The sequence below is a fragment of the Macaca nemestrina genome, chromosome 11, assembly GCF_043159975.1.
Source record: "Macaca nemestrina isolate mMacNem1 chromosome 11, mMacNem.hap1, whole genome shotgun sequence".
Lineage (NCBI taxonomy): Eukaryota > Metazoa > Chordata > Mammalia > Primates > Cercopithecidae > Macaca > Macaca nemestrina.
Window position 1 is genome coordinate 6,503,940 of NC_092135.1, and position 27,176 is coordinate 6,531,115.

The 27,176-nt window shown below is 40.3% G+C and overlaps 1 protein-coding gene across 2 annotated transcripts in view; it reads right to left on the reverse strand.

The window, feature by feature from the left end:
• The window catches only part of LOC105492445 (contactin associated protein family member 5), a 909,336-nt gene that overhangs the window by 348,169 nt on the left and 533,991 nt on the right, over positions 1-27,176 (reverse strand). For both annotated transcript variants that reach the window (XM_071072554.1, XM_071072553.1), the window contains exon 11: positions 4,511-4,617. In XM_071072554.1, coding sequence (XP_070928655.1) covers positions 4,511-4,617 — 107 coding nt within the window. The remainder of the gene's footprint in view (positions 1-4,510; positions 4,618-27,176) is intronic.

Below are 27,176 nucleotides of genomic sequence, written 5' to 3' on the forward strand. Positions count from 1 at the left end.
CTCACAATCAAAAATCTGCTCCTTTTTATCTTAATTTGGATTCTTAATAAAGTAGATATGATATACCATGACCAAAATATACCCTGAGTACTTAGAAGCTTGGCTTTGATTATACAACCTTCTGAACTTGCACGTTGTATTCAACTAATAACCATGGTATCTATCTCTGGGAGTTGGAAAGCATTGAACTTGGTTGGGTTGCCAGGGATTGATCTGGTGGACTGCAAACACTGTTTTTGTTCAGTTACTCCTCTGGAGAATAGGATACCACTTTCAGAGAAATTTTCTAACCATAACAACTTACAAACATCATATGATAGTCTCCAATGGCACTTTATGGGGTAGATTTCCTCTTCATATGGGAAAGCTGCCACAGATGGGACAGAAATTGCCCACACATTCATCACCTTTTTCTTAAAAAGGTGGTTTTGAACGATGTACATTTGAAAAGTGACCAAACAAGCATATCCAAGTCCCTTATATATCATCAAGTAAGGATAAAAAGAAATTAAGACTGACTGAAGGTATCTCTACTTTGGACAACAGCATGCTGTGTCTACACACTTCGGGAATTTCCATTTTGTTATTCCTTAGAGAGTCCATTGTGCCCACCTCACCCAGGCCCTCTCTTGTCCACAAAGGCTGGACAAAAAGCAGTTAATCCTATCTGTCCTAAGTCCGTCCTCTTGCTTCACATTTACTAGAAAGCACCAGCAATGAGGAGGGAAAGACTATTTCTGAAGAGCTTGACAAAACTAAGAGAATACTCAAGACATTATTATAAATAATTTATTAATCCAAAGAGTTTTTCTTTTCTTATTTCGACTGTGGCCAATTCCTTCAGTAAAACATTCCTCAACGCAGCAACGAATCTGTCATTTCCACAAGTGCAGAATTTCAGGCCTGTTTGTTTTTGTTTTTGCCGGAGAGTGCCCTGTGTGCCATCTTCTGCACTGCAGAAGCTCTCACCTGGCCTGTGAGTGGGACCCATGCTTGCTGAGAGGGAGACACAAGCTTGCTGATGAAATCACTTGGTTTGCAAAATGACTAAAAACAATGGTCCTCACCCAACTGGGGGAGAGGGAAATTAGTTAGAGGGAGGACAAATATTTGAATTGCACGGAGTACTAAGGTGTGCTTGCCAAATGTCACAAATATTCAAGGGATTTTGATTGGTTCTGGCTGGGTGCCCAGAAGCGAGATAGAGTTTCACAAAGTCGCAGCCTACAGTGTAGACATTGAGCAATTTCACAGAAAAGGAAATAGGAAGGTGTTTTAAAAAATGATATTTTTAAGGTTTTTGTGTGTTGAGTCTCCTGCTCATCGGGCTTGACAGTGTTCCTTTAAAAACCAGCACCTCACCTCCATTGATTTTCAACTTCACACTTTTTTTTTAAAGCTCGACATCTTCTATTTTTAGCCTGATGGATGAAGTAAATTAAAGGAGAACAGTATCCATAGAGATGAACTCCTCAAAAAATTGTTAAATTACTTTTGGAGAAAGTGAGCGGAATAAGCTTTAACAGTCACAGGAATGTTGTAATGTGATTTGGCTGAAATTAGGGTTGCTGTGACTTCAATCTTCATGTTTCCCTTGTCTTGCTATTAAATTGATGGCCATTTAAGTTGTCTCTGAACTTCTTATAGCAGCACTGCCATTACAATCTGGATAGCCTTATGTGGGCCCTGCAATGTTTCTCTATAGGTATATATTGTTCTTGGCTATTTGGTGATAATATTTTTGGAACCAGACTTAAAACTTAGAAATTGGTGTTCACTGGGGCTCTTAGATAAAAACACCTAATTTTAGCCTTAGATGAACCCACAAGAATTCATTAGTTTTTCTTCCTAGGACCTGCAAAAAAATAAAAGGATCCCCAAAGTGATAAATTCATATACGTATTCACATATAAGAACTAGGTAAAGGCCAGGCATGATGGCTCACGCCTGTAATCCCAGCACTTTGGGAGTTCAAGGCAGGAGGATCCTGAGGTCAGGAGATAGAGACCATTGTGGCTAGCATGGTGAAACCCTGTCTCTACTGAAAATATAAAAAATTAGCCAGGCATGGTGGCGGGCGCCTGTAGTCCCAGCTACTCGGGAGGCTGAGGAAGGAGAATGGCATGAACCCAGGAGGCAGAGGTTGCAGTGAGCTGAGATCCGGCCACTGCACTCCAGCCTGCGCAACAGAGTGAGACTCCACATCAAAAAGGAAAGAAAAGAAAAAAAAAAGAGCTAGGTAAAATTTAAATTCAATCTCTGTTATTCCAGTGTTCTTTTTTCTTAATTTCTTTTTAATTTAATTTTTATTTTATTTTTATTTTTATTTTTAATTTTTGTGGGTGCAGAGTAGGTGTATATGTTTATGGGGTACACGAGATATTTTGGTACTGGCATACAGTGCATAATAATCACTTCATAGAAAATTGGCTATTCATCCCCTCAAGCATACCCCTTTATGGTATGAACAATCCAATGGTACTCTTCTAGTTTCTTTGAATTCTAAATTTTTCAGTAGAAAAGTTTTAATAAGATTTTTTTTTAATAAAGCCAAACAATTTTTTTTTTGTTTCTGTAGGCAACTAACAGCAATAACTACATACTCCCCAATGACCAGTGGACGAGAGGACTAGTTCTTCTCTAATTTGATCAGACTTCCCTATGGACATCATCAGTGAATCTTGCTTTGAAGGAATGGAGGAGGCTAAGGAATGGCTGAGAGGTCTTTAAGGATGAGAATATCAATGTCACTTACCTTTGCTCGGTCTGGTTCCAGCCCTATTGACATCTACTATGTTCTTTCTGAATCTCCAAGTGCCAGCCCAGCAACAGCAGGCACTCAAGAAAAACTGGCAGGAGCTGTCCCAGAATGATAGTTCCCACTGTAGTCCTCAGAATAGCTCCAGGCCTTGGCTCTACTCTTATGTCTAGAAAATGTTTATCTTACCCTTCTACCTTCTAAGCCAATTTCAAATTCCTAATTTTTCATGAAATGCTCTACAGTTCCACACAGCGCTTTCAGAAGTATCTTTCTCAATCACACTTACAGTCCATAGTTGGGCATACCTTTCTCTGACTGGCAAACTTTCTATACTTTTTCATGTGTTTTCCCCCACCCATGGTCTCAATAAGACTATACAATTACAAAAATCAGGGCTGGGCCGGGCCCAATGGCTCACACCTGTAATCCCAGCGCTTTGGGAGGCTGAGGCAGGTGGATCACGAGGTCAGGAGTTCGAGGCCAGCCTGGCCAACACGGTGAAACCCCGTCTCTACCCAAAATACAAAATTTAGCCGGGTGTGGTGGCAGGTGCCTGTAATCCCAGATATTCAGGAAGCTGAGGCAGGAGAATCACTTGAAACCAGGAGGCGGAGGTTGCAGCGAGCGAAGATCGTACCACCGCACTCCAGCCTGGGCAACAAGAGCAAAACTCTCTCTCTCAAAAAAAAAAAAAAAATTAATTAATTTAAAAAAATGAAGGCTCATATTCTTTACTTGTTTTCTATCCCTCACTCCTTATCCTGTGTATACTCCAGCCTACCTCTGTCTCACCTCTTACCACTCCTCCTCATTTTCAGCACCCTCCAGTCATCTGGAACTATTGGAAAATTTTGATTTTCCACAGAGCAGAGGACCCCTGTGCTTTATGTCTCCATTTGTTTCTTTGCTTCTGAGTATCCTTTTTCTTTCTTTCTTTCTTTCTTTTTTTTTGTTTTGTTTTGTTTTTTGTTTTCTCCTATATTCCTACAACAAGATCAGCTCAGGTCTTCTATTTGAAGTCTCCCTAACACTGGGCTTGACAGGCAGTCATTAGCACTTATCACCAATATTCAGGTTCCATTTTCTCCCCTTCCATGGTAAAAATTGCACTTCAGCCCCTATTGAAGTTGAGTGTGCCCACAGGGCTTTATTTGGCCAATAGAATGTGAGTGGAAGTAATGTTTTCTACTTCCAGTAGAAGCTTTGTCAAGCTACTGCATGCTTCCCTGTGCTTCCCTCCCCGTGTTTCCTCTTACCACAGCAACCTTCCAGATAATAGAACTTTGTTACCATCTAAGAATGAGGACAAGGTGGAAGAAGGGCCTCTGTCATGCTTGATGGGCTTGTGACACAGGCATGGCGTGGACCTTGTTACTTACACCACAGAGATGTTAGTTTGTTTATTACAGCAGCCTAACAACTCATCAAGACAATGCAATTGACTTAATAGCTCCCTCTTGTGTGCCTGCAGCACCTTCCCTTGCTTCCACCTTAAACTTATTCAACTGTGTTGTCATGATCTCATTTCCTGCCTGTTTTGCTGGTAGACCATAAACTCCACAAGAATATGGCTTTTATCCATGTATCCTCTGTGCCCAATAGTGTTTGGTATATAATAACCTCTTAAAACACACATGTTGAATGAGTCAATAAAACATGCCTGCCCCATGCTAAATAGATCCTGAAGTTAACAATGGTATTCCTGGAGTTTTGTCCATCCCACCAGGGGCAAATACTCAATTTACTCACAGTTGTGGCAGGTGGCACCAGTGTAACTTGTGTCACTGCAGTTACAATAGAAGGTGGTCCAGGACTGGGAGCAGCTTCCTCCATGTTCACAGTAGTTTGGCAAACACCTAATGAAAGAAAACATAAATGAAAAGAACCAAATCAATTGACAGAAAGGGGAAAGCAAAAATGCCTCATATCCAACTGCCTCAATTAATAGTAGATATTGATTTGCTATACTCCCATACCTAAGGCAGGTTGAATGACGTCAAAATAGTATGAGTATTACAGTTTTACCACAAAAGGTAGAATCACCTTGCATTACTGGGCAATGTAAGTCTAAGAGCTGATGTAGGTATTTAAGTTAAGAATGTTATTATTGAGGCAAATTCATGTTGACTTAAAGTTCATTTGAAGCGGCCAGAATTTGTAAGGTTTTTCACTTACCAAAAAATAAAATGTATAAAGATCATCGTTTTACATTTTTTTTTTTTTTTTTTTTTTTTTTTTTTTTTTTTTTTTGAGACAGAGTCTTGCTCTGTCACCCAGGCTGGAGTGCAGTGGCCGGATCTCAGCTCACTGCAGCCTCCGCCTCCTGGGTTCACGCCATTCTCCTGCCTCAGCCTCCCGAGTAGCTGGGACTACAGGCGCCCGCCACCACGCCCGGCTAGTTTTTTGTATTTTTTAGTAGAGACGGGGTTTCACCGTGTTAGCCAGGATGGTCTCGATCTCCTGACCTCGTGATCCGCCCACCTCGGCCTCCCAAAGTGCTGGGATTACAGGCTTGAGCCACCGCGCCCGGCCCGTTTTACATTTTTTAATGGTTTTGCATTTTTAAAGGAGAGGCAGATAATTGAGGTCAATGTCCTCATGCTTCTTTTTTTGGGGAATGCCCAGGTATCCATTTTAAACTGCATAAAGACAACATGAAATCAGAAAAGATGAGACTTGTGCATCTAAAATGCAAGGATACTGTATCATTTGTAAAAGTATAAATGTTATCTTCAAAACAAAGGCTTCACCACTTAAGGCCAAAATAATATGGCTATTCTGAAAAATATTTTTACCACACACATAAAAAACTCTATACAACATTTATATAATTTGAATCAGCAGTCACACTGAGATGACCCTTTCTTAAGGCTATTGTTCAAAATATGAAAAATATATATGCTAATGAGTGTTACTCACAATGATGCCATTCATAATGGTGAATCGACATAAGTGTCCAACACTAGAAAATTACCTAGGAAATCTGTAGTACATAAAACTAATGGACTATCATAAAACTACAACAAATGATGTGGACAAAAGTGATTATAACAGACCAGGACTAGATTAAGTAAAAGTTTAACTTACGAAGCAAGAACACAATCAAATAAAACACAGCCTTTATAAATTTCAAAAATAGTGGAAAGGAAAAATTTTTAGAATTAGTTGGGCTAATGGGAGTGGAGGTAACGTTTATTTCTTCCATATAGAAATCACAGACTTTAGGGAGACATGTATCTGAGTTCAAATCCCATTTACTACATGATGCCTTTGGGTTATTCTCTGCACCTCTTATACTGCTGCCATTAAGAGATAACCTGGCTGGTGCTCAGTAAATGTAGTGAATAAAATTAAGAGTAAAAACAATGATACGTACCATAATTTTTGAAAACAATTTTTATAGGGCCTGAGAGAGTATAGGAGAATAAATTCCGTGAATTTAAAAAGAAAGAGGGTGCAAACAATGAAGTTACAGAAGTGGTATGTAATACAATAAATGGGTTCATTGTGAAGCCACTAAGAATCTGAGGCAAGCAAAAGTAAGATGATTTACTCTGACTGCCCTATATAGGTAGGAAAGCCTCCAGCAATGATTGTTTCAAAGCCCAGAAACTAATATTCTTGCATATGTTCAGACATATTATTAGAAATTTTCTGCTCAGCACAGCAAACATACAATTGTGCTGACGGGGCTTATGTTTGGGAGAAGCTTGCTGATAACTTTATGGTATTCAAGGATAGCCTAAAGTACAGGAAAGATTTAAATGAAGGGCCCATAGTTTTGCTATAGAATGTATTCACACAAAACAGTCAAACAAACAAACGAACAAAACAGTGGTCCTCTCTCTATTCAAATTCCACCTCTCCTCTTTATTCCCACCCACTCTCCTGGTCTTGATGGACAGGAAAGGCCACAGGCTTCTTCTCACTTGGGTAACTCAGAGATCCTCTCCTGCTCTATGCCTGTCCTCGGAGCGAAGTTCCAAAAACTTAGAGCCTTGATGTTCTCATCCAAGTAAGGATCTCTTTCTCCAGGCATGTCCTGAGGAGATCCTGGGGGGCTAGCACTGTTTTGAATGCCCCCTGTCCCCACACCCTGTTTTCTTTCACATCCCGGCATCTCCCTGCTTCTGAAATACTGCTTCTCCTGCAGTTTCCCTTTTGCCATAATTTCCTCTTCTGAAGCTGCCCAGTTTTTCCATGACCTTTCCACACCTCCTTTTGCCCCATCCCATCCCCCTCCACATAGCACACATGTAAACACACACAGAGATCTCCATAATGAGCAAATGATAGTATTATTGCTGCCCTCCCCCAACAAAAAAGAAATTGCCTTAAGAAAGAAAAACGGCGGGCCGGGCGCGGTGGCTCAAGCCTGTAATCCCAGCACTTTGGGAGGCCGAGGCGGGCGGATCACAAGGTCAGGAGATCGAGACCACAGTGAAACCCCGTCTCTACTAAAAATACAAAAAAATTAGCCGGGCGCAGGGGCGGGCGCCTGTAGTCCCAGCTACTCAGGAGGCTGAGGCAGGAGAATGGCGGGAACCCGGGAGGCGGAGCTTGCAGTGAGCCGAGATCGCGCCACTGCACTCCAGCCTGGGCAACAGCGTGAGACTCCGTCTCAAAAAAAAAAAAAAAAAAAAAAAAAAAGAAAGAAAAACGGAACAAAGCACACTCAATAGGTGCTTATTCTGTAGTTCTTTTGTTTCGGGGCCCAAGAAAGTTCAGGGTTGCCTTTGTTTGGTGGCTGAAACTATAAAATAAAAAACCCAGACATTCTCAGTGGTCATGTTTTCAGACATAAGAAAGTTTGTCTGCAGTGAAAGAGAGACAGAATAAAAAGATATGCTGACATGCAGCATGCGGCAAAAAAGGGACATGCCAACACTGTGTGGTGGGTCCCTGCTGTTCTTGAGACTTCATTGCACCCATGAACTTCCTGAGGGCTGGCTATTCTCATCTATGTTGGATTCTGTGAAATAGCCCAACCCTTTTCCAGGAAAAGGGTCCTCTTTGCAATTAGGCTAGTTCGAGCTGGCATTCTCTTACTTTCAACTAGAATTTTAACTTTGAGTAAGAAAGAATATTCCTGTAATTACAAAAAGAAAAAGAAACATTTTCCACACTTTAATTTTTTTTTTTTTGAAATGAAGTCTTGCTCTATCACCCAGGCTGGAGTGCAGTGGGCAAGATCTAAGCCCACTGCAAACTCCACCTCCTGGGTTCCAGTGATTCTCCTGCCTCAGCCACCCAAGTAACTGGGATTACAGGCGCCTGTCATCATACCTGGCTAATTTTTGTATTTTTAGTAGAGACGGGGTTTAGCCATCTCTTCTATGGGTTGGCCAGGCTGGTCTGGAACTCCTGACCTCAGGTGATCCACCCGCCTCGGCCTGTCAAAGTGCTGGGATTACAGGCATGAGCCACACCGCACCTGCTCCACTTTAAATATTTTTAAAACCAAAGATTACAAAATCTACTTTGGCATGTAGGGAGAAGGGTTTAGGCAAAAACTCTAAGAAATATCTGGGCACTTAGAACACATCTTTAATATGCTTCACACAGACCTTATTTTGCAGTGATAAACTCAATTTACCAATAAAAATGTAGAAACTACATTTTTATTAACTTACTAGAAACTTATTTGTCTATGGTCACTCAGAAAAACCAATGATGCATTCCTGGAAGGGTAAAAGAGTACTTGAGTAAGGAAAAATCTAGTTTTCCCAGAATGAGAAAGAAAAAAATAATACTAATAAATGAGCAGGAGAGTTGCCTTCAAGCTTGGTTCATTTTGGTTCAATGCACACTGTGATTAGAAAAACTCATCTGTAAAATAGACGCTTGAGATAAAAGATGCATAACACCAATTTTCTTGTTTAAAAAGGGCAGTTTTACGAGTATAGTTTCCATGTTCTTTAATCAGTTCGTTTTAACTGGGCTTTTGTTTCTTTCTCTATGTGGCATAAACGGAGCAGCGAAGACATTAGCCCAGAAAAAGACCCATCATAGAACTGGGAAGTGAAAAGAGTCAGTTAAGTGTGAGGGCACTCACTCTTTCAGGTGTTAGGTTCTTAATCCAAACTGCTAGGAGATAAACACATTGAACGTCTGTCTTCTAAAATCCTAACGATATTGCATCTGTAACTGCATCTGGATGGATGTGACTTCCTTTGGTGCACAATGTTTAATAAAGAAAGCTTTTGGCATGGACACAATGACTTTCCTCTTATTCCCCAAAGCCCAGACAAGCTAGCATGGTGATGTGTCCCAGGAAAAACTCAGATAGTGTGGCAGACACATTGGAAGCTCTTAGCTTCTGTATAAAAGCAGAATGTGCATTGTCTTAAGGGAAATGAGAGAAAGGGTTGAAAGAAAGAGAACAGATAGAAAAGAAAGGAGAAAAAAAAAAGTCAGAGGGTTAAAAGTCTGTATAATGTTTATCCAAATAAGAATTTCTTCCAAAAGAGAAGGATCATTGCTAGGTGGGGCTATTGACAATCCGGGTAACAGGTAAAGTGAGAAGGTTCATCTAGAGTGGTCCATGTACCTAAGGTCACAGTCCATCCTACAGAGGTACATGGTTTGGGCCTCAAGGTGGTGGTTTTGTGCTGTGTTTGGCTGTTCATGGGAAATATGAAGAAACAGAGTATTTCTCTTTAAAGGCAAATGCACAGCAATGGAGACAGCCACAGAAACGGCTTCAGAGCAGAGAGAAGATTTTGTAGAATGTTGGGAGATGGAACCACTAGGTAGACTAGAGACAGGGATTTCTGAGTATTTAAACCGGAGTCCAATTTCAAGCATCCTGGCAAGCATACTTTCAGCTGAACATGCTCTCTCTACATGAGCGTTAGGAAGAACAAAAGGACCCCCGCAGCTTTCCTTCAGGAAGATCAGAGTGGTTATTTCTCTGTAACTCAGCTTTAACTGGGGCCCGGCTGAAGTTTCCAGCTGGAGTGGACGAGGCCTGGGAAAAGTGTGATGAAAGCAAGAGGAATCAAGACAGTTCAGGGAAATGCAGTCTGTCGGTTTGTTTTTAACTTGGAAAGTTTCACAGAAGAAATATGAATTTTTGGCTTCTTTTCAAGCAAAAATAAGATGACTGAGCAAAGTCAAAGCAAATCTCATGGCTACACACGAGCGACTTCAACGTTTAGATTTGAGTTCGGTCTTTGCTTGTGAACTCCAGACTTCTCTACGCAGCTGTCTGCTGGACAGCTCCACGTGAGCGTCTAACAGGTATTCCAAACTTTGTGTACCCAAACCGAACTTTCCAGTCTCCTCCCTCACCCTGCCCCCACCACCTGCTTCACCTGTGTTCTTCACTATCACAGTTGATGCCAACACCCTCCTTACCAGTATCCAGGTTCTTAAACTTGAAGATCCTCTCCTTCTCTCATAGCCTATATCCAAGATGTGAGCAATTCCTGCTGGCTGGGCCTTCAGAAGCTGCCTTGAACCTCACTACTTATCACCCCTCCCATGATGCTGCTCTGGTCTGAGCCACAAGCATCTCTCACCAGAATAACGGCAATTATCACCTAACTGGTCTCCCAGCTTCCATCCTTGGTCCCTTCAATTAATTTCCAACACAAGAGCAAGGGGGACCCTATAAAAACCTAAGGTAGATCATTTTAAATACCTCTCCTCTGGCTCCCTATTTTATCTAGGGCAAAAGCAACATCCTTAAAATGATCTTCCAGTTCTTATTGATCTGCTCCCCTTAACACTCTCAACTCACCCCTACTCTTTTCCCTTTTCTACAGCTGCTCCAACCATGTTGACTTTGTTGTCCCTAAAGCACACCGGGAATGCTCCCTTGTCAGGGTTCTTGTGCTGGAATTCCCTCTACCCAGAGTGTTGTTCCCCAGATATCCCCATGGCCCATGTCTCAGCTCATGTTCCTGCTCAAGTGTCACCTCAAAGAGCCCTGCCACCATCATGTTATTTAATGTTGCAAACCTTCCTCACTGTTTCCCTGGAACCTCTTTCCTTGGAATCTCTTTCCCTGCCATTTTATTTGTCTTTAGCATGTATTACCTTCTAACACATTAGATATTCTGCTTATGCATCCGTTTATGATTCAGTGTCTGTCTCTCTGAAAATGAACATTAGCTCCAGAAGAGCACTGTTTGTTGTCTGTTTGGTGCACTGACGTACTCAAAGTAGTAAGCAAGGTAGGCACTCTATAAATGGTTGTAGATTGATTGAATGAAGGGACGGACATTTCTGGGGTGCAGGTCTCTGTTAGGTAAGCCTCCTCAGTTCATCACAGCCTCGCTGACCTTCACTCATTTGCCATTACCTGCATGCTCCTGAGCAGCTAAGTAAGAACTCAGTAGGAAAGAGGGCAGGCAAAGGAGCCTCATTTGTGTGTGTGTGTGTGTGTGTGTGTGTGTGTGTGTGTGGTGAGACAACAGTAACACAAGGAAAAAGAGCCTTCTTCTGTGCAGCCACAGGCAAGGAGCAGTTGAGAGAGGGAAGAGAAACTCAGGTTTCTCTGAGTGGAGAAGTAAGATAGAGACCATGAATTGGATGTTCTTTAGTGGCCACTTAGGGATGCAAGTCAGTAATGCAATTCCTTTTGATTACTTATGTCCATCGAGCTGTATTTTTGGGCCCTAACAACTTTATGGCTTAAGTATTTAGAAAGATAATTGTCCTTTAATTGGATCAGAAGCAGAACCCTTATGCATGATGCAACTTAGAGCTTTTTTTTTTTTTTTTTTTTTTTTTTTTGAGGAGGGGGGCAGTAGAATATCTAGCATTCCTGATAAAATCTGTGTACAATTTTGATAGATTTTCATGAGATTAAAAAGTCTGCTGAAAAATTCAATTTACCCATCCTGCTCACCTTGATCCTTGTTACCTTTAACCAAACCTGACTTTCTGATCTCCTCCCTCACCCTGCCCCCACCCTCTACTTCACCTGTGTTTTTCACTGTCACAGTTGATGGCAATACCCTTCTTACCAGTATCTAGGTTCCCAAACTTGAAGATGCTCTCCTTCTCCCATAGCCCATGTCCAAGATGTGAGCAATTCCTGCTGGCTGGGCCTTCAGAAACTGTCCTGAATCTCACCACTTATCACCCCTCCCTGATGCTGCCCTAGTCTGAGCCACAAGCATCTCTCAGCAGAATAACTACACTTTTCAGCTAACTGGTCTTCTGGCTTTCGTTCTCGACCCCTTCAGTTAATTCCCAACACAAGAGCAAGGGGATCCCACAAAAACCTAAGGCAGATCATATTTAAAAATACAATAACCTTAAACTAGCTTTATGACTATTTAAGTAATTTTTAACCAAACATCTTTTTTTTTCCTTTCTACAAAATATCTCCACCAAGAGGAAATTTTGATCTTGACTTTCTTTAAGGCCTTTCCCTGGCCAAAAAGTTTGAAAACACTTTGACATGTGTTCGCAATCACATCTGGGATGTTGCTTTAACAGTATTATTTCCCCTGTTTTACAGATTTAAAAAGTGAGACTAGGTGAGAGTGAATAACTTGCCCAAGTACAAAGTGACAGAGTCAGGAAGGTGAAGCGTACTACCTGTCACTGAAGTCTGTACTTTGGAGCACTGCACATCCTCCTTCAAACAAATGCCAGATCATCTCCCTAAAAGCGATACCTAAGCATACATCTTAGGCATCACTTCTGCCAAAGTGAGGGCTAGGGGGCTTTGCATATTTTCTCCACTGATTCCAGACACTGTTATGCAATGTGGAGTTGTCACTTTAGATTTTTTTAAAAGATATTTTTTTGGTAGGAAAAGGGATCTTAATATGACAAATGGATTAATTGGAAATAAAATTACACGAAAGAAAAAACATGTACGTTTGCACACTTAACAATGATACAGAATTTATTCTATAAATTTCCAATGGGAAAGGAAGATGTCAATTCTGTTTTCAATCCCTCTTCGCTACTAGTTTGTGACATCTTCAAAATAGATTAACCCAGAAGACAGCCTCTGCCCCTGCCCTGCTCTTGTGGTTTACATTTTTTTGCAGACGACAGAGAGTTTTTCTGTGCCCTGAGCCTATGTGAGTTAACACGGTTGTTTTCTCGTTCTTACTACTAATGTCAGAAAATTTTAGACTCTGCCTGCTTTCAGTAGAAAGACCTTATTAGTTATCATTACAAGCCAAATAAAGTCATTTAACCTACCACACATTTCTATTGCATGCCATTTAAATTAAACTTAAGTTGTATAATCCCACAAGTACAGAAAAATGTAAGAGTTCATCCATGTGTATTAAGCAAATGGAAAATTCGTTGAGGATCCATATTTGGTCTTTGAATCCAGTGACATGGGTTTCGTGGTCAGCCAGCTGTGGATGTTACGGAGCCCTTGCCTGAGCTTCCACACACAGGGGTCAAAGATCTCCACCACAGTCTCCAAGCTTCATCACTTAGCACGTCATGTGTCTTCCTCAGGCATGCAATCTTTAAGCCCAGAAGTTTCCAAATTCAGCATCAAAAGTTTAAAATAATCAGAACCATGGTATGAATGTTTTTGGGTAAAGAAGTATGGTACTGAGAGAGAAAAAAGGTCACAAAACTGGTCCTGGACAGAAACTTCTATGTGATGTAATTTTCATTTTTCTCAGAAAAAAATCAGCATTCCCAAGTTAAAAAAAAATACTTGAGCATATTTACGATCAATTTTAACAGGGTTAAGGCTCAGTATCAGTTGACTATCAGTCTTAGGAAGAACCTTACCCTTAGAATCTCAATGTCTTACATTAAGTCATGAAGTTTAATAATCATTAACTGAGTTTTTAATCTTTAAATTTTTCTAAAAACATTAAGTCTAACAAGGAATATATCATTTATCTTTTCTCTCATAAAGGTCCCCGGCCAAGAGAGAATTTTTGAATTGGCCGGCTCCAGTTCTTGTCTCTTGTAGGAAGATTATAATAAAACTTTGACTATATTTTAATAGTCCTTTAGTGTTTGTAGTTTGTAAGAGAACTTGGCCTATTTGAGTATAATTCTTGTAAACTTCCATTTAAAATGTATAAGGCCGAGCTCAGTGGTTCACTCCTGTCATCTCAGCCTTTTAGGAGGTCGAGGCAGGAGGATTGCTTGAGGTCAGGTGTTCAAGACAAGCCTGGACTACACAGGGAAACCCTGTCTCTACAAAAAATTCAAATAATAGCTGGGTATGGAGGTGCATGCCTATAGTCCTAGCTACTTGAGAAGCTGAAGTGGGAGGATTGCTCGAGCCCAGGAATTCACGGCCACAGTGAGTTATGACCTCACCACTACACTCCAGCCTGGGGGACAATGTGAGAAGACCCTGTTTCCAAAAAAAAAAAAAAAAAAAAAAATTACAAAATGTATGAGACAACTGATTTAGATCCTTAATTGAAATCTTCCTTAGTAAAAAACCTAAGACAGAAGTTCATTTAAGTTAAATGTTTGTTTTCTGAATGTTTAAGATTGACAAATGTTCGTCACATTCTGTTTGTTAATTAACAAATCAATGAACTTGGAAAGTTAATAAACTATATCATATACGTAGTTTAAAGTATTTGAAGGTACTTAAATAACTAAATCCAGGATTAAACATTTCCAAAGGTCCCTTAGACCTGATAGCTAACACCTGCTAGATGTATAAATAGAATAAGGCATTATAAGCTGAATTTTAAAAAAAGAAAAAAAAACTTAACAAGGATTTTAAAATTTTAAGAAACTCAACATCACTTTTTTAAAACCAAAAATAAACCTTGCTAAAGTCTGTTCTGCATACAAAAAAATAATCTTTTGCGGGCACCAGAACACTCCCATCAGCACCTGCCTTGGTTCACAATTCTGTTCTTACATTCCACCTTTGGCCCTCATGTCCCTGCGGAGAAGCTCAGCTTCTCCATCAGGCTCTGCACAATGCCCAGGAGCTGACCCTGGGAGCCACTTCCATTTGTTCAGTCTGGAGCACTGAATTCTGCCTCTAGTTTCCCTTCCTCTGTCTGTCTCCACAATGGTTACTTTTTGGTGAAAATAACAGGTTTTAGATTTAAGCTATTTGCCAATTTGTTCTCCCAAATTCCCTAAGTAGTATTTTGATAAATTTGTTTATTCAAAATTGGAAAACTCTGGATTTTATTTTTCTTAATTTGCAAATATTTACAGAAAAACATTTTGCATCATTTTATTTGCATTCTTTTTTTTTGATACTGCATAATCAATCCTTTTATTTCCCTTATTCATTCTAACTTTTTATTTTTATATTTTTTTTGAGACGGAGTCTTGGTCTGTTACCAAGGTTAGAGTGCAGTGGCACTATCTCGGCTCACTACAACTTCCACCTCTTAGGTTCAAGTGATTTTCCTGCCTCAGCCTCCCAAGTAGCTGGGATTACAGGCAAGCGCCAGTGTGCCCAGCTAATACTTGTATTTTTAGTAGAGACTGGGTTTTGCCATGTTGGCCAGGCTGGTCTTGAACTCCTGACCTCAGGTAATCTGCCTGCCTCGGTCTCCCAAAGTACAAGGATTGCAGGTGTGAGCCACCCCGCCAGGCCCAACTATTTCTTCTTGGAACACATTGCCCCTTTACAGCCTTTGCCAGTGTTTTGTGTTATACTACTTTCTGGTCATGCAGCATATGAAGAACATTGCCATAATGCCATGGACACAGTGGCATTTTAAAAACTTAACTCATATATCTGCTTTGACCTAGAATTCTGTTTCTTTCAATAATGTCCCAGAAATACATTTTTACACATACAAAAACAATGTAAAATTATTGTCATTGATAATAGTTAAAAATATAATTAATGGATAATCTACCATTTGGGGGATGGCTAAATAAATGATAGTACATCCGTACTGTAGAATGCCATGAGACATTAAAACGAATAGTACGTCTGTACGTAAGGAGATTGGAAAATTCTTCAATGGATTGGAAATACGTTAATAGTGGTTAACTGCGGGAATATAAGTACCATCTCATTTTTTTATATTTCTGCTCATGGCTTTTACAATGAGTCTGGAAAGAAATGTTGAGATATTTTATTTTAGTTTGTATATGTGCATGTGTGCGTACATAAACACGCACACATATATATACACACAAATATATAGATATACTCACACATAGACATATGTGTGCATGTGAGTGCATGTGTGTATATGCTTGCTATCGGACAATGGTAAAGGGACATTCATGCAGCTGAGGGAGGAAATGGTCTGTAAAAAGAGAGAGTCAAGCTGTCCTAAGGCACATTCTAAGCCCAGGAAAGAGACCAGCTGGACAAAAGAAGATGTTCAGATGTAAAGAAGATGTTCAGATATAAAGAAGATGTTCAGATATCTGAGGATGGACAATCTACCTGGAAAGGTGGGCACTGGATATTTATCACTGCCAATGTGTTCAATGGCCCCATGAGATGCCAGGCCTGTCCTGGTGTCATTGCCTGGATGCAGCTGTCATAGTACCCAAGAGATATATATTGGGGTCACCTTTTCATGTGAAGCTCCTGAGACTCAGCGAGTTCCAGATTTCCAGTGACGGCAGAGTGAACATTTAAACCCAGGTCTAACCGACTGCCCTCTACGTCCCTCATCAAACTCCAGAAATCAAATTAAATGGGGACGGCCTTTGCCCTTTTGGATAAAGCTCATCTGATAGCACACTTCTCATGATCACCATTCATTATTGCCCCCCATTGATTCATGTACATTCTAAGTCTCTTGTAAAAATTAAAAGAAAATGGTCCTTTGTCTAAGAAAATAAGCACAGTGGTTAACTGTGTGTGCCCAAGTGGCCATTTTTATTGCAGTTATTTAAACATATTAACTTTTTAGACTCATGCCCACCCCCCCAAAAAAATCTTCAACCTGAACACATCTTGAGAAAATCATCGGTTAAAAGATAACAGCATAAAAAATATACTCAGGGTACTTAAATAAAAACTTATGGAAATAATTTTTCCTCACCATTAAATTTCCCTCTTCTCCATTTCCCATAACAGACTAAAATGAATAGGACACCAAATGACAGGACTTTGAAATTCCCAAATGTTCAGATAAATGATTCTCTATACATGAATCTGAATGTATTTATGCTCCACAGAGTAACCTCCCTTTTAAAGAATTCTCATTCCTTCTTTATACAGCTGAAGGTCAGTTTAATTTCTATATGCTTTCCTTGGAGACAAAAGAACAAAACATTTCAATAGTTCTCAAAATGCAAGCTGACTAATGTAAGCTGTGTTATGAAGCTCATACATTAAAAATCAGCTAGGTTGAGTTCCTTTGTTTGCTTTAATTAGCAGCCAACTGCATTGATCTTGTTTTGGTCAGAGAGCTTCTCTGAAAGCTTTTGAAACCTATTTCTGTGCCTTTCCATTCTAACAATTATCATAATCCCATTTTACCCCCACAGTTGGATCTCCATTATAATTGAAATTTGTTGTAATTACAGCAGATGCAGACATTAAGGAATTAAGGAAATAAAAAGAAAAGTGTCAAAAGTCAGTTTCCTAAATTTTCCAGGGTCTAGTTCACAGCAGGGAGTCAATTGCAGATTGTTGCGATGATCCCTAGATAATGGACAAGCAAAGATGATCGAATGAGTTTGCAATGCACGTCAGTGATCCCAGCAACAATGCTGGGGTTCAAGAAGAAGCCGGGCACAAAGGGCACACATGCCTCTCCCTGCACGGGCCAGTGAGGGCCACTGAACAGAAAAGGGAAAGGTCTTCTCTCCACTCTACTGCATACCTAAAATGTATGACCCTGAAGTGCTCAATTATTCAAAGGCCAGTTCTTCAAAGCAGAGGACATTCAGAATCAAGAAGAATGTATCAGCATCATCCATACTAATGTTGTTAATATGACAAACAACCTGAGCCTACGAAAATAGTAGCAAGACATTGCTACCTGGGAACTTTAGAAACAAGTCCCCTACCACCAAATTATAAAATCATATATACCAAAAACATTCACAAAGGAAGAGAACTCCCTATTAGCTTGGTGGGGTCATTTTCACAAAAGAGAATATAATTACATTTCTCTAATCAACCCATTTATCTCAGGGACCTAGAAGGGATCCATCAGAATGGAAATCCACCACACGATTGACAGAGGGGCTACAGATTTCATGGGAGAGAAATCTGGTTGGGTTAGTCTACCTCACATCCATTAGGAAGAGGGTTTTGTGTTCCTTACACTAGCAGGCTTTTGTTCAGCATCATGATTGCGGTACCTCGGTTGGAATATTGGAGCTATCGGGAAGCGCACAGACAGTAGGGCTCTCCAGATTACTATAAGGGTCTTCTTGTTAATTTTAGGACATCACTCAGATTCCACTACGAATAGAAATATTTCTATTACTTGACTCAGTGCTTCTCAAACTTTGGTTAAAATGAAGACCCTGATACAGAGGTTATGAATTTATAATAAATTTCTGGGGAATGAGAAAACTGCTGGCTCCCAGACCTCGCTGAATAGCAAAGGTCTGCACCTCAGTAGAGAGTCATTCTGTAGAGGTGGTTCAGAGGGCTTGAAAATTGTAGGCTTTTATTTTTTTCCCTTTCCTTTCCTTGTTTTGGGCTCTCTTGTCAAATATTTCTAATTATTTTGTAAGTTTTAAGTTAAAATGCTATCATTTTCGAATGGGTCATGAATCAGGTTTTAACACACGACACTAGCAATGTTAGTCTTTAGCTCCAGGCTAACTCTGCGGACTTTGATGGAAATCTTTCCCCACCTTCCCTGGGATTCCTGTGAACTTTAATGGGGAATGATGTTACACTGCACTGTCATGTATCATCAGGGCTGCTCAGGCCCACGCAGGCAGTAGAGTGGATACAGAGAGGGCACCGCTACTCCACAGCCTCATCCCCTTAAGCCCAGCCATGCTCAGGGACACCTGCATGCTACAAGCTCTTTCCACTGCATAAGAATGAAGCAATAACAAGTGAGTGGATGAACATGATATTAAAATAATAACATATCATAGCAAGTGTTAGCACTGACTATATATTTATCTGGCTTTTACTTTTCTAAGAAATGCACACGATTCTCAAATTTGAAGTAAAAAAAAGAAATTATACCCACTTTTGAATGCTTCTAGATCAGTCTTATTGAAAAACAGCAGCTATTGCAAAGCGTGGTATCTAGAACTTCTATCAACAGGTAGCTTATGTGTGTGAATCAAGATTTTCTCAGTATTTAACAACCAAACCAGAACAGCCAAATAAAATGAATCCCGAGGCTAATGTATGACTGCAATTTTTGACACTCCTCCCCCTGGATCTAAGAATTATTTTCATAGACCATGTCTAGAAATATTTAATTTAATCTTCAAATATTGTATTTATTTGTTGTGGATAGAACTAAAATTTTATTTGATGGAATACAAAAATTTCACCACATTAAAGTAAAAATGAAAACTACTCATAGAATGCAAGCCAAACATATACACCATGGAATACTATGCAGCCATAAAAAAGGATGAGTTTGTGTCCTTTGTAGGGACATGGATGCAGCTGGAAACCATCATTCTCAGCAAACTATCGCAAGAACAGAAAACCAAACACCGCATGTTCTCACTCATAGGTGGGAACTGAACAATGAGATCACCTGGACTTGGGAAGGGGAACATCACACACCGGGGCCTATCATGGGGAGGGGGGAGGGGGGAGGGATTGCATTGGGAGTTATACCTGATGTAAATGATGAGTTGATGGGTGCTGACGAGTTGATGGGTGCAGCACACCAACATGGCACAAGTATACATATGTAACAAACCTGCACGTTATGCACATGTACCCTAGAACTTAAAGTATAATAATAATAATAATAATAATAATAATAATAATAAAAGAATGCAAGCCAAAAAGGACACAGGTTATAATTGGGCCCAGCAATCTCCCTCTGGATTTTATTATCCCAGCTGCTCTAGGTTTCATTTTCCAATGGAGACTACCACTGTCCAAGCTTGGCCCTTGTTGCTGTGGTCACTGCCGTGGTCTCTAGAACCCATGGACGAAGGCCTGGATTACCGAGGATGCTGATCCATTTTGACATGTTTCAAGGTTCTTTAATTTTTGCTTTAAAGGTCATGCAATGAAATTAAAATTGATCTGGCGTTTGAGAATCAGAGGATTAGGGACTGTGCCCAGAGGCTACCATGTCTGAGCATGGAGGCTGCTGTGATGGAGTAAGGGCTGGTCTGGGACCATCCCCTTGTGCCCCAGCTGAGGCATTGCATGACCTCCTTCAGAGGTGACAAGATTCAGTCAAACATCCCAGACGTCTGATTAGCGACCCAAGTTTTAATCCCAGTTCCTCCAATTTCTAGCTCTGTGACATTTGCTATTATCGATACCTTTCAGAGACTTAGTTTCTCTGTTTCTAAAATCAAGACAAAGCACAATATCTGAATCTTTGTGGGAGTTAAATCAGGTCTTATAGAATGTAAGTAACTGTGAACTCTTGTTATTTTTGTCACTTATACTTGCAGATGGTTTTGTGACACAGTCATAGACTGTTTTTTTCTTTTCTGCACTCTTTCCATTTTTTAACCATTTTTTTTTTTCCCAGCTCGTGGAGAGAGAGATTTGGTTTGCACATTGCTAAGCTCAGTTTACTACTCAGCCTGCCTCTGCAGATCTGGGATTTCCATTCTCTGTTGCCAACCACAGGAGCTGAAAACAAAGGTTACACTTCATCTTTGTTCATTTAAATTTCATCAGTGTCCCGTCCTTGTGAACAGCAAACCCGGTTTCATGGAGTGAACTGGGCGGCCGTCTCTCCACTTCAGTTCTGACCTGCATCTGGGGCTTGAGTGGTGAAGGCAGAGAGATCCTAAGCCACACTGAGTGGTAGAGCACAGCCTCGCCATTAAACTGCTGGTGGCCACAGGTTGTTGCTAATGATTCAAACTGCAGCCGGCCAACAACTTAATTGGCCCCTGACATCGTGTCTGTTCTAGAAATAGATTCTGAATCCAATTTGAGCTAAAATGTCACGGCTCTTACACATGGAGATTATGGAGAACACGAACAAAACAGAAAACACTAAATCCTTCCCTCTACAATCAATGCTTTTTTTCCACTCTCAGCTTGTTTAGATTCTTCAGCCTCTAACTTAAGAGTGTAAAAGGTGTGGTCTAAAAAGACTTATACTAATGAAAACCTTAGATGGAAATGTTGAAAACCCAGTTGAAGCCATTTTAGGAAATGAAAGAGCCATGGGTTCGAAGATGCAAGTGAAAGCTGAATGTCTCTAAACAGCAGGAGGAGACACAGCATCGTTTCAGGAAATGCTGAACCTCAGGGCTTGACTACAACCAGGTGGCTGGCTCCTCCCTGGCCATCTCTTTTCTCTGTGGGTTGAGTTCACTCACCCTCCCGCATCCCCGTCTCCTCCCGTGGCAGGAATTGTGCTGACCGATTGCTGAATCCTGCAGTCTAAGGCTTCTGCTACGAGAAAAGAACCTTACTCTCTAATCTTAAATGTGAGAACTCCTGCAAGGGGCGCTGTTTGGCCTGACTGAACCAGCCACCCTGGCCAAGGCAAGGACTTACACAAGAATACAGATTTCCTGGAGGTCCACACCATGGGAGATGAATAGGAGCAGCCACCCCAGGTACTGACACAACAGGAGCCCCTTGATCAAATCATAGATGAATTGATTCCTCACACAGGAATACACATGTCCCCTGGCTTTACTGGCTCTCGCCTTTGCATGAAAATCCTCTTTGTTGTTCTAAGCTCAACTTAAGTTCTATCCCGGGAAAGAGTTGCCAAAATGAACAATCCACACCACAAAATTCAGTCTTTAGCTGCCCATCAACTGTATTTTTATTAAGTTAGAATTAAATGTCATACCGACTGTCAGTTCTTAGACGGCTCGGGTCACTCCTCATTTTGTTTTTAATTTTTCCTTGCGGGGCTTACTCTCTCTTCCTACTCCTATGGCTGACGTCACCTCACTCATCTGTCATTCAATGCACCAGTTCTCTACTGAGCCCAAAGCCTGCGAGGGAATCTGCATACTGTCTGATGCCACCATTGCTAGCACTGAGGCTGGTGCAACACTTGCCGTCTATTTGCTATCTCTAGTGGTTTTGGTTGGGGCGGGGGAGGCAGTGGGATTGGCAGGGGAAAGACAGAAAGATTCTGCTCCCTCCCTTTTCTTGCTTAATTCTCTCTAAATATTTACACATGTAAAATAAAGTTAACTTCTCTACCAGGTGTCGAACTCTGGACTCAGTGTGCTAGACTTGGTGCTTGCTTATCACGATCATGACTTCAACGAATCAATAAAACAATCTTGTAAGACAAGCATCACTATCTCTAGGAAAGAGAGGCTCACAAATCGAGTAGCTCAGTTAAGATCACAGACACTAAAAATGCAGGCTGCAAGCTTGTTTGTACAAATCAAAAGCGCAAGTCTTCCATACCAGAAGGAAAAAGAGGCAGAAGAAGTTACTTTTAAGGATAAGTGTTTGTTTTGTAGAGAAAAGTGGAAAGTGAAGGCTAATATCTGCTTATGACTCCCAAGTTCTCTTTAATGGTAGCTTGCGAAGTCTCGTTGTGTGCACTACCAACTGCATCCCAGAGTGGCTGCACCACGGCCCACAGTGAGCAACCCAAGGAGTTCTTGGTGTTTCCTGTGATTTATTCACTCTAGGGCAGCATTTCCAAAAGCTCATTATGTGAATGAGTAGTTTTGTGGAAAGAAGGGCTTCGTAGTCATATACGTTTATAAACTTGTGCACAGCTTTCAGCGAGTTACCCCCCTGCATGGTTTATAAACATGAGGATGCTTGTTTAGATTCTTCAGCCTCTAACTTAAGAGTGTAAAAGATGTGGTCTAAAAAGACTTATACTAATGAAAACCTTAGATGGAAATGTTGAAAACCCAGTTTAAGCCATTTTAGGAGATGAAAGAGACATGGGTTTGAAGATGCAAGATGCACACACACACACACACACACACTGAGAAACCCTGCAGTAAAGAAACACACTTAACTTTTCTTGCTCCAGCATTTCTCAAACTTATTTGAACAAAGAAAACATTTTCCACAGACTACCATTAACATTAGGCAGAACTAGAAGTATAGCTCCCCGTTGTGCAGGAAAAATTTAGATGAGCTTATATTACCATGAACTCAATAAAGAAGTGGCTTTATTTAATCTGCTGACACAATACTTCTAAAGGACTGGTCTACAGGTATCCTGGGATGTTGGATAGAATGCAGATTCCAACCTCCATTCCAGATGGACTTAATCAGAATCTCTGGGATTGTAGGGTACAAACAACTGCATTAAAAGACATTTATGAGGGATTTTTATGAATTTCAAAGTTTGAAGCTATCTGTTGGTCGGGCTGAGGTTTAACTTTTAATGTTTTATTTATTTGTATTTTGGAGATGAAATCTTACTATGTATCCCAGCCTAATCCTGAACTCCTGAGCTCAAGCCATCTATCCTGCCACCTCGGCCTGCCCAGTAACTAGGACTAGAGGGCTGTGCTACTGTGCCTGGCTCGAGGCTGAATTTTAAAATTATTTGTAACCCATCCTTAGCTTTGAAGAGTGTTCTGGGTTAACACCTGTAGTCTAGTATAGGTCTTTAAGTAATGCCATTTGTGCTAGTACAGAGACTCAGACGAAATCAAAGCCAACTGGGTTTTCCACATGATAAGGCCTGAAATTCACTCTTGACAGATTCCCAGGACCACAGCCACCACAATAATGACTCATGCAAGCAAACTGACAAGAGACTAGTGTGTGATACTAGAATCCCAATTAATAAATATATGTTAAATGTTATGATTTTCAACGGGATCATTATTTCCACCAGACTGATCAATATCTTTTCTTCCTTTAAGTTAGCTTCTTAGGTTTGCCAAATATGTGAGGGTTGCGAATTAAGCTTGAAATCAGGACAAGAATAGTTACAGAATTTGGGAGTTTCATGCCTTTACCTTGTGATAGGCATTAATCTAAACCCAGTCTAGAAAATGAGCTCGCATGTTTTGTTGACCAAGCAGAGTACCTCTTACTTTGAATTACTCAGATTTGAGCAGGTGGTTTTGGGAATTCTATTAATAACTTCAACATATAGTATGCTATTGGAGATTTTAAAAGTGAAGACTCTCGACTCTCTTATTTTAGAAAAAAAAATAGAAACCAAACCTTACTAAATGGATTATATTTAGATTACAATGTGTGTTTTTTTAACACGTATTCTAATTTAGAAAGTAACTTTGAACTGGATAACAGAAATAGCAAAAGAACACTTGATATCGTAAACTTGTCTTCTTCAGTAATATAAAATTTTTGACATTTTGATCTATCAATCGATAAATCACTTATTTGCAAGGATGTTGGGAGAAATTAAGTCAAATAGTTATAAGCCCTTCTCTTCTGATGTAATTGTCTTTGGGAGAAGGGGTTCCATGACAGATAGTGACCACGACCATACCCAACCTGGGCTGCTAAGGTTGACATTAAATCTACCCCACCAGATCTGAATTTGAGGGCCCAAACCCAATCTTTATACTTACATCTGGTGCAGTCTGCAGCTGCTGAACTTACAGATGAAAAAAATGTAAAATCCACAAGTACTGGCTCTAGCAGAGCGTCTAACCCTGCCCTCTCCAATATGGTAGTCACTAGCCACATGTGGTTACTTAAATCTAAATGTATCACACATTTTGAGTTCTCTATTACCACTAGTAACAAGATGTTAGACAGCATAAAGAAGATTATTTCTATCACCACACAATGTTCCATTGCACAGTGCTGGTATAGACAAGTAATATTTGATTCACAGAAGCAATAATTATATTACATTCCTGTAAGCTTTATCAATTATAAGGGGGGATACTCCAACTCAGTCTGAGGAGAGGATTAAGGGACTATGGGAGTGTACAATTGACGTTATTTCTATTATTCCCCATTGATGTTGCAACAAAGAACGGGCTTTTTTTCTTTACATATCTGATGCTAGGAAGTCTTAATTCAGTTCTTTAGCTAAAATTAGCTTTATCTATTTGATTTTCCTTATTTATAACTCATCTTCTTACCAACTTACTTTTGTTTGACACATGTTTTTTCCTTAGAAACATTAGCCTTAGTCCAAACACTGTCTAGCCTTGCATGGATACTCTCTTGTATCTTCAAGATGATCCCTTAAGACCTATTAGATGGTTCACTTAACTTTCAAAGGGCAACTTTTTTTAACTTCTAAGTTTTTGGGGGATGGAAGATACTTGCCAACTATATAATATTGGGAAAGTAATTTCATACCTGTGAACTTCAGTGTCCTTCTTTGTAAAATGAGCATAGTTCATTTTAAGATATTTTATTATAGTTCTCTATGGATTTGAACAAGAAAATTAGTAGAAAAAAATCTAGCTAGCACCTGGTCCATTGTCGAATTTTGGTAAACCTAGGTGATACTAGTTAGAATCCACTGTAGGAACAAGTACCGAAAAACATCAAAGGAGAAAAAAAATACATCTTCTATATTCCTTTTTATTAAATAAAGAGGCTTTAGATGGCATTTGGCAAAAGCTGGAAGCAGCTCTCTACAGTAGAAGATGCTAGAGAGTTTGACAAAGCCAAATGAATAACAATGTTGTTTAAGTTTCTGCCAGGCACTTTTGAAGAAGAGAGAAAATAAATAAATCTAGAAAACAGTGACAGTGTATGGACTGTATCTGATTCGAATGTTGCTTTCTGGGCTAATGTGAAACCTTTCTTCTTCAGTAACTTCACTTTCAGATAAACAGCCGACATGGTTACAGACACATCAGCATCCTTCCCTGACAATTTTTTGTTCCATTCCTACTAGGTAAACACCACCAACTTTACAAGCGTTCACTACTCCGCCTGTAGGAGCTGCTTAGGGGCACACGGTATCCAGAGGGTACACTCAGCAGATCTTATTACTAGGACAATGCTCACATCCTTTAACAATCACCAAAGACATTCTGTCCACTTCTCTGGAGCTGCCTTCTATTACAGAGCTAACCTTTCTTTCTTTCTTTCTTTCTTTTTTTTAAGCACAAGATTGTAATATGGATAACGTGCTCCTATGCTTCCTTCCACTGTATTATTTATAGACTACATTGCTCAAATACATTGCTATGGTTTGCTTGTCTAATTTTATGATGGCCTTGCTAAACAAAAATACTCTTGCTAGCTAGTGCTTACAGAAGGAGCACTTAACACCACGTGAATGATGACAGCTGGCTCTGGCGTTGCTTTTATTAGGCACTCTTGCTGTTCAAATAGAGCAGTATTTGGCGTGAACACATTGGGAAGTTTGCAAGATGAGAAAAGAAGTGAAGGGCTTTAACTCCTAAATCTCGGATAGCAGCCTCCAGACTTTTGGGTATAAAAAGACATTAAAGACTATCAAGTTCATTCCATAGCTTGAGGCAATATTTGCCCAAAACCAAGAGTCGTGTTGAGTTTTGTTAGCTTCATATGCAGTTTATCCCCCAGCTACTGAGAGCAGATGCTGTTAAAGCTCAAAAGGTTCAAATTATTAAACAAATAATCACAAGGCACGTGCTCTCAGCTGAATGCATCAGTAGACATGATGAACTTTGGGTGGGCAAGATACAGATAGAAAACTAGTCATGATTATGGTTGGGAGCTAAACAAAATATAAGAAGAAAGTGCCAGAGACACGCAAATAAGCAAAGAAGAGTGTGAGCAGTCAAGAAGACTTCGTAGGGTAGGTAGGATTTGAACCAGACTTTGACAGATGGGCTGGATTTGGGCAAAAGAAACTGGGAAGGGAGCTCCAGACACGCGAAATAGCAGCAAGTGCCTGGAGGCTGGAAGGCAGCTGTGGCTGCTTTGCGGCCGGCAGTGGTGCACTTCTGGAATCCCATCACACTCCTATTTTCCTTCTCAATCCTGTCTAAATGCAGCTGGGATGTAGCTTCATGGCCCTCAGTGCCATTACCTTCCCTTTGTAAGATGTCTGCTTTCAGGTTTCTTATCTAGCTTTCTTCTCTCGAGCTTCTTTAAGGCAGAAACTATGTATGTATGTCCTGGAACATAGTAGACGCTCAGTAAATGCACACAGATGGAATGATGAATTATTCATCATGTAGTAGGAGGTAAAGATAGACAGGGAGGAACAGGTGAGGCCAGAAGACTGCAAAAGTCAAGCAGGAGGACTTGGATTCTTGGGTTTAATGCCTCAGGCTCCATCATGTGCTAGAGGTCACGTGAAATGCATGTACAGAATCTGATGGTCAGAATAGCTACAGTCGCAATAACATATGCATTTGGGGAAGTGGGAGAGACATTGTAGGCAAACCCTGTCTAAAGGAAAAATTCTTGGCTACTTTGCTTTTCCTATTTCAAAACCAGGAGAGGTATATCTACATTTAGGATAATTCTATTGAGAAAAATTGAGTTGGG